General features: G+C 43.0%; 1 protein-coding gene across 5 annotated transcripts in view; it reads right to left on the bottom strand.

Annotated features, from left to right (window-relative positions):
* Positions 1-8,746, bottom strand: part of wnt5a (wingless-type MMTV integration site family, member 5a) — a 16,562-nt gene that overhangs the window by 276 nt on the left and 7,540 nt on the right. For 3 of the 5 annotated variants that reach the window (XM_046057392.1, XM_046057391.1, XM_046057390.1), the window contains exons 3-5: positions 6,782-7,029; positions 3,438-3,730; positions 817-2,830 (exon numbers count right to left, since the gene is read on the bottom strand). In XM_046057392.1, coding sequence (XP_045913348.1) covers positions 2,372-2,830; positions 3,438-3,730; positions 6,782-7,029 — 1,000 coding nt within the window. In that variant the 3' untranslated portion in view covers positions 817-2,371. Of the gene's footprint in view, positions 1-816; positions 2,831-3,437; positions 3,731-6,781; positions 7,030-8,132; positions 8,210-8,746 lie in introns of those variants that run through there. The other 2 variants (XM_046057393.1, XR_006826146.1) reach the window with 2 other exon arrangements.

Here is an 8,746-nt window from a genome sequence, read left to right as displayed (position 1 = left end):
CACACTCACACAGGGGCCAACATATGGGATGTGCTCCTAAAGTCAGTATCATTTTACCAATGTAAATATTAGTCAATGTCAGGACCGTTTACACTGTAATGCAAGTCCTTCTGCTCTACTTTCCTTAAAGCACTTTCTTTCTGCTCCTCTCCCTCAGGCCTCTCCTCTCACAACCCCTCTCCTCATTATTCCCCTCTCATCCAGGCCTCGTGTAATCCCCTGTCTCTCATTACCCAATCTTCTCTCCTGTTCTCTGCGTCTCCTCCTGAGCTCCAGCAGTCTCTGACAAGGCCCAGTCATCTCCCAGACAGCCCCCTTCCCCCGACATTGAAAATCCCCCTCTTCCTATTCTCCTGACACAATATGATTAATCATTCCATTAACTGATCCACTGTCATTGGATTGGTTGAGGGGCACTTATAATGCAACCTCAACCACCCCCCTGAGAGACACCCAATCTTCAGGCGATCTTCCAGAGCTCTCAAGCAAACTCTCCTCGTCTTTGTTCACTACACGCCTAAAACAGCTGTCATCCAATGTGGGTTTGACTGTTAATCAACCTGCACATGGGTAAGAAGACTGAATGAAGAAATGTAACTTGGTTCAGAAAAACCATGAAATGCTGTTAGATTTTCAAAGAAAAGGAAAAGTTTGATCCTGGAATCAGTGGTCATTTCTCTATTAAAAAGGCACACACATTTCATATATTAAGTAGTATATAAAAGAAAAGGTTTATGTCAGGAGATAATAAATAGTCAAAATGCACAGACAAACAAAATGTGACCAGTACAATACTGTGAGTAAATACTTCTCTGCTGGTTTTACATTTGATATTTATTGAAACAAAGTAGAGCATTTTGTAGTAGAGCCAAATTGTAAAAAGTAACAAAATATCAGCTATAACACATTACGTTTAACAAACCTCAAATTCATAGAGAAGCTTATAAATATACATAATTGGATTTAGAAATAGTTTTGTCTATTGAGAATCATCACAGGGATAGTGCGCAGTTAACTGAGTGGTACTGGAAATCTGTGGCGATCAAATCTGAACACCTGCTATAATAATTTTGTGTGTGTGTGTGTGTGTGTGTGTGTGTGTGTGTGTGTGTGTGTGTGTGTGTGTGTGTGTGTGTGTGTGTGTGTGTGTGTGTGTGTGTGTGTGTAAAGCTGAACATGAGTCAGAAGAAAGAATCCGTGTTTCAAAACAATAAGGTGCATTTCCCTTTACGAAAACAGTGAAGAGCCATATTAGTGAGAACACAATTTTTAAAAAGTGACTTCAAAACTTGGGGATGTCTGACAAAATACTGATCTATGATGGAGATGGTGGGTGTTTTTATTTTCTGTTTTAAGCTTAAAGGAGGATCTGGTTAAAGAAAATAAATACAGTTTACTGATTGGTTGGATAGACATACTATATACACAGAGCATGGAATATTTCACCACTGTAACCACAACATTGCCCATATATATTCAAACCATGTTAAGTATTGTAGAATAATGTTAAATGGATAATCTGAATTAATATGGAAAAGAATGTAGACTATAATATTGATATATTTGCTGATGCACTGTAGTAAAAAAACAGCTGAACAGACACATACAGACAGGTTTAAGCCTCTGTATCAAAGTGCATAATGGTGGAGGGCTTGTTGCAGCACCTGGGGAACTCTAAGGCTTCTGGAACAGCTTAATAAATGGCCCAATCCCCCCAAAACAGCCCTTTAATTGTACCCATTGTACTCCAAGGACTCGGACCAACGGTGTTCCTTATTGTACATATGATGAGAGGGGACAAGTAGGTGTTTATAAGGATGTGAAGGCTGGTGTGGGACTGGGCCCACAAAAACACATCCATACGCTACAGCACACAGGCGTTCTCCTCTCAACACAGTCACTTTGAAAACAACAAACCTCTTAGTCAACTATGCCACAAATATCAAACTCTACTCTTGTTAGGAAATGGGAAGCTCAGTACAATTTCGCTATCAGTGTGACCCACCTGACGAGAAAAACTGTATTTCCTAACATTAAAAAAAAAAGTGTAGGGGTTGGTGGGGGCAGATTTCCAGCCAGTTTTTGGAACTTGAAGGGGTTAAAATTGGCTGGTGATGACTGGGCCAAAATAAAACAACAATCTCAAAATAAATATTTCACGATACTCTCAGACATAACATTTTTTTTTGAAAAAAAGAGTCAGTCTTTTTGCAATGGCATAATTGTTTAACTCTATAAATATAATTTATATAGTTTCTTTCTTCCATTCTCTCTCTGTCTGTGTTCAACTCCTTTGCTCCTCTGCTCATGGATACACACAGATGTATGTCCATCGTCTGCAAGCAAACACACACAGGCCACACTTCTCCTCTCACTTGCAGACGAATTGGTCTACGATTTTGGTGCAGCGCTTGCACTTGACGTAGCAGCACCAGTGGAACTTACAGTGGCAGCGCTCCACTATCTGGGCCTTGTACTGGTCATAGCCGCGTCCGCAGCACATCAGCTCGCACCCATCCATGCCCTCTGAGGTCTTGTTACAAAGGCGCCCCACTGTGCCCAGGGAGCCCGTGCTCTGGTTCTTCAGGCAGTAGTCTGGACTGGACTCGATGTACACCAGGTCGTGACTGGTGGGAGCGTTGAACTTGCTGTGGATCTGCACCATCTTCCCACGCGAGTTGAGCTTCATGGCGGCCGCGCTGTCGTACTTTTCCTTCAGCGCGTCGCCCACCTTGCGGAAGTCAGCCAGCTGCAGCCAGCAAGTCTTCAGGCTGCAGGAGCCCGATACCCCGTGGCACTTGCAGGACACGTGGGCAAGGTCCGACACCGTCTGATAGTGGGGAGGAGAGAATGAAAAATAACTGAATTAATAACCACATGAGGATATTGCAAAAACACTAATTCTTGTGTGGCAATCTGCAGGTTGGAAAAAAAGACACATGCTTCATATTTTTAATTTGACCTGTCTGCATAAATATGTATATATGTGCAGCTCAGGATCTCATAGGGCATCACTTTGCCATACAGGGCCGAATGATCCTGTCCATGTCTCAAATAATGCCCCGAATAAAATGTCCACTCATTTGTCCTACTTGAAAGAGAACAGCCTGACAACAGATATCTGGCATTACGTTTCCTTTGAGGTGGTTTCCAAGATGTTTGGAGAGGAAAAGAAACCCCCAGAGCTGCCTCTAGTGACTCCATCTCCCCACAGATCAAAGCCTCAGGAGAGGAGAGCTGACAGAGCTGTTACAAAGATGATCAGTGGAGACCTATTAGATTGACCTGGATTGTCTCACTTCCAACTCCTCCTGCTCTTTTTATCACTGGTTGGTCTCATTCTAGGGCCTGCAGTTTATATCTTTCAGCTTGCATGTTATCTAATAACTTTGTGGGTGTGTGCTTGTGCGTTTGTGCATATAACCTCAGCGTCTTACCCTCCTTCCAGCCTCATTGTTGTGAAGATTCATCAACAGGCGGGCACTCTCATATGAGCCTTTGGGGTAGCTCTTCTCCCTCTCACGTGCATCCACAAACTCCTTGGAGAACCTGTAGCCGTAGTTGAGGTTGTCTCCGCAGCCGCCCCACAGCCAGTCTCGTGGCAGATCTTTGGGGCGAGCCGCACGGCTGCACCCACAGCTGGAGAGCTCCCCCTCTCTGCAGGCACGGCTCACCGCGTTCACCACCCCTGCCGCGCTGATGGCATAAGTGAATGCCGTTTCTCGACTGCCTGCAGACAAACAAACAGGACCATCATGCCACATTTGAAGAAACAAATTTAGAAAATGAATGTCTAAATGCACGCCTGTCATTTTGCATATCCATGCACTGCTTCCATTTTTATAGGTTATGTGTGTGTATTTGTTTTATACTAAATGTGTGTCACTGTCACTTTGCCTTAAAGATTTGTACAGTGTTATGAGACGTAAAGTCATATGACAGCATTCATCATACATTCAAGATTAGAGAGCACATCAGCCAACTGCTGCAGGCTCCTCATCATCATCATCATCATGTTGAATGGTGGAAATCTGGTTTGCTGTTATTGGGCTTCGGCCAGAAAGAAGAGAGCGCCCTCCAGTGACAGAGATCCTTCTTAACAAGTGGCTTAAAGTCCACCCAAATTGGAAGTGACAACAGCTCTTTTACTTTATCTGTCATGACTGACTGATTCTGGTGCAGTTACTCATTAACTCCCTCTGTTTCTACCCTCAACATTTCCTCCATAGAGACGAGAGTGAGAGGTCTTAAAAAGAGTCTTGAAAAACAAAAGAAATACACGTAAGCAGTTACGTTTATCCAAATGCTCGATCCATTATTACCACTGTACAAAGCCACAGATTAGAAGAGGAAACCAAGATGAGGAGATAAGCGACTATAGAAGAAACAGCCGGCCAAACTATGAGGCTGCGCGTTGACATCGAAGACGGGGGCTGCTACAAAATAAAAATGCACAGCTCATATACCTGCTGGGCCAAACCTTTAGAGAGCGTGCTATAATGACAATAACAGATGGACAGAGAATGGGGGACGAGGGAGTAGAAAGAAAAGACGACTGAAGAGATAAGTCAAGAAAAAGACATTTAAGAAAAGAAAAAGCAAGCAAAATGGAAAAGGGGATGCATGCATGCACTTAATATCACAAAAAGATGGAAAGAAGACAATGACGGAGAAGCAAAAGCAGGAATAAAGAAAGCTTTTGGAAAATCTAAAAAATGTTCAGGTGGGGAACGTTGGCAGGAGCATAGATGATAGAGAGAGGGGGGGTGGGGGGTGGGGGGTGGGGGGTGTATTAGTCTAGTGCAACATTTAATCCAGCCTGAGGATATTGGCCTAATAGAGGACAAACTGTTGTCTCCCACACTGCTGCCTCCCTTCCCCTGTACCCCAAGCCAGGCAGGGGGAGTGGGTCTGAACCCAACCACGCCAGCACCCCCTGGAGCTCAGCTTTAAATCACCAGCAGTGTCCTAAGCCAACAGACAGACAGACCGCAACCAAGACAGGATTTCAGATAGACAGCCATAGAGGGGAGGACATGTTTACTTGGCCCAGAGCAGGCTGAGATGGGAGCAATGTTGGGGAGGGAGAAGAGGAATGAGAAAACGGCTGCTGATGAGGTTTCTATGAAGATCGATCGGTGGAAAGGGAGTCAGCAGCGCCAGAGACACAGGCAGGCACAATCACCAGGAATAGAGTAAAAACACAAACACTCGCAAAATGTGTGCACACAATGTCACGTAGGTTATGATCACAAACACAACAGGATAAGGGGTCCGTTCATTGAAATTTAAAAAAGATCACAGCTCTAGTGATCTATTAATGCTGACAGTTACAGTATGTGCTGAGGTCCTGAGATATCCATCTCTGAGATTTTCGCCATCACCAATATACAGTGCAAGCGAATGAAATTTTGCTTTTGTTGCTCATACCATTACATTTAGAGTTTCAACAGAAAACCTATTTTCAGAAACAATGCCCTGCTTACTTGAGATCATCCACAGATCACGGTGTGATCGGCTTTCAGTGAAACTACTCTCTGTCCCAAAAATAGTCACCAAGAATACTGTTGACAGTGTGTTCTGCAGATTATCCAGAGTAATGGGAACATTATTTCTGGAAAGACAAGATGCTGGTGAGTGCATTAAATGTTATTTTTAAAGCTGTGAGCACCACAAATGAAATTCCATTCATCATTCATTCCATTAATTGCATTAGGGTGGAAGCAGAAATCCCAGAGATGGATATCTCATCATCTGGACATGTGTGTGAGAAAACTGTTTTTAAAAAAATTATTTAGGTGAACCTACTCTTTACAGTTTAAACATGAACTGCATGTCTTACTGAGGAGGAATTTGAAAGATTCCCTAAATGTGAGCACCACAAACGCTGGCTGGTATGGAAACTACAAAACGCGATCCATTCAGATGTTGCCACTATGCAGCCGAAGCCTGTTGTAACTCTGCTGTGATCACTTGCATTGCATAGATTTGTTATTATTCAGCTGGAGAGTTATGATCAATAAACGTTAAACCACCTTTACATTAGCCCCTGAGGTGAAGGCTCAAATCCAAAGAAAACTGAAACAAACCATGTTAAACGATAGGATCCAAGAATGGGATTCGCTTTTAAGAGAGGATTGTAAAGCTCTTGAACTTTTGTATAAGAGGTCTGAGAACACTGCATAGATGTGCACACACACACACACACACACACACACACACACACACACACCCACACACGTATATACACAGACAGTGTAATCTCTGACAAGGTGATATATTGGTGCATACACTCACTGCACTCCTATTACTTGTAAATACAGGGCAGCTAGAAGTCCAGGTCCACTGTGTGTGCATCTGTATGTGTGTGTGTGTGTGTGTTAAATGAGATTAGATTGTCTCCCATTCATCAGGGGAAAAGCAGATTCGCTGCCTCCCTCCTGCTCAATGTCGGGAGCTGGTTTAGCAGCCCAAAGCCACATGTGATTTATCCAGCAACCTCACCCACCAGCTATTCCCTCCACACAGCTGCTGAGAATCAGCAGCCCCATACACACACACGCACACACACGAGGGTCAGTGAATCAGAGAGAGGGAGAATGAAGAGAGGAAAGGTGTGGAATACACAGACTCTAAATAACACTGCCGAATATGAAGTGCATACATGTGCGTATTTTGGTATTTGTGAACTCACATGGTGTTTGTGTCTATTCACGTGTGTTTGTAGACATGCTTCTGAGAATATATGCTTTTTTTAATACATCCTTTGCCCCTGTCTTACCTATTTGCATGACCCGTCCAAAAACAGAGGAGTTGTCCACTGTGCTGCAGTTCCAACGCCGATGTCTGAACTGGTACTGGCACTCTCTGATGCCTGTCTTGGCACCTTCACCGATGTACTGCATGTGGTCCTGGTAGAGCTGGCACAGCTTCTTCTGGCCCTGCGACAGGCCCACCAGCTGGCTGCACAGAGGCTGGGCGCCGATGATGTAGGCCTCCGGGATCAGTAAAGGGTTCATGGCCAGAGACCTGGATTTGGAGGACACCATAATGCAGTCGTTTTCACTCATACCCCAAATATAGGTTTTTAGGCCAAATTCACAATCAACATCTGATTTCACTTGATTGGTTTCTCCCACTCATGGACGAAGCTATGTCAATCAGAGAAATTCGTACATTCATACTCTTCACTCTTCATGACTGTGCTATTTAGGGCCAAGGACATACAATCGAAGGCATAGACAAGTGAAGAAAAGCAGAGTCAGGGAGGGAAAATGGAAAAAGAAAGAAAATTTAAAGTAAACGAATAGAGTAAACTAAAAACATAGGGAAAATCTGACACAAACTTACTTTTTTAAAAACTTTATAGCCACGCAATGCCTGTCAAATACACCCCAGCATGACTTGCATATTTGTTTAAAAAAATTTGTTAGAGGCCTCAAGAAGCAAAACTGTCCAGTATTTTACAAAAAAGCAGAGATTAAATTAGAGTCCACACAAATGAACCAACTTTTGTGTAGCAGAATAATTTTTTCTTCTTCCTAACTTGTTAAAAAGTGAGTAAACCCCTCTCATTTAATCTTGCAAATCTTTGGAATGGCCCCCAAGTCCCGACCCCAGGTTGGGAAGCACAGTCTTAAAGGATAGCATTTAGCTGACCAAAAATGTACTATGCCAATTGAAAAAAAAAAGAGAAAGTTTGACATTTTTGCCAAGGTGCATTTTATGATGACGGCAACTTAACGCACCAGACATATAACTGTACACTATGAAATTTGTATACCTCTTAGTGTACCACTTGGGGAAAAAATCTGATCATTTCATATAAAGAAACAGCTCCATTAAATTGTGTGTAAGCAACAGAGAGAAATTAAATGGACTGGAAGAGAGAGCGAGAGACACGGACAACACAGTTTAAATAGAGAGAGGAACACTAGTATGAGCATCTGGTTCCAGGCCACAGGACAATTAGAGCAACCCATCCCTGAGCCCTAAGAGAAAGACAATTAGCCCCCAGTGTAACCTGATAGACTTGGGAAACTCAGCAGCGAGGGAACACAGAGTGAATACACACAACATATAGTAAGTACACACATAAGAAAAAAAACAAACAAAAAAATCACCATACACACCGTTTGTTTGCTCAAACACACATGCAGACTGGCGCTGTGTGTCTCTCTTACACTCACACATAGAGAGTCAACTCCAGCACTCTAAATCATTCACACCTGTGTGTCCTCTCAAAGAGGAAACTGAAAGACACACACAGTTTATGCTCCAAACTCAGCTTTCAAAATGGTCTGTGTTGTGTGCGAGTCCTCAGTTGGGTCCATAATTCAACTCATTGTTTGAATTTTAACATAGTCGCCTACTGAGCTGAGCCAATTAAAATATCTTTATCTTTATAAATCCTCTTCAAATGAATTGTTTAAATTATTATTTTCATGTAATTGGGCCATCGCCACATGATGTCACCACTGGCTTTGATCCACTGATTTTAAGTAAATAAAACTCTTACAGAGTGCGGCTTTCCTGTAAATGCTATGTGTTCTTCTCACAAGCGCTCAAGTTGGGATGAACAGTTATGCTCAAGTGCATAATTAGACAAAAACACAAACAGCCACAAGATGTAAAGAGTTGTGATTTGCTTTAAGTGGTGCTTCTTTGGTGACTGGTAAACAGTATCCCCCCCCCCCCCCCCCCCAAGTACTCTGTTTAAGTGCAGCATGCTCAAATATGGACGTTT

Source organism: Micropterus dolomieu, linkage group LG08, assembly GCF_021292245.1.
Source record: "Micropterus dolomieu isolate WLL.071019.BEF.003 ecotype Adirondacks linkage group LG08, ASM2129224v1, whole genome shotgun sequence".
Lineage (NCBI taxonomy): Eukaryota > Metazoa > Chordata > Actinopteri > Centrarchiformes > Centrarchidae > Micropterus > Micropterus dolomieu.
This window is presented reverse-complemented; position numbering and strand designations above follow the sequence as displayed.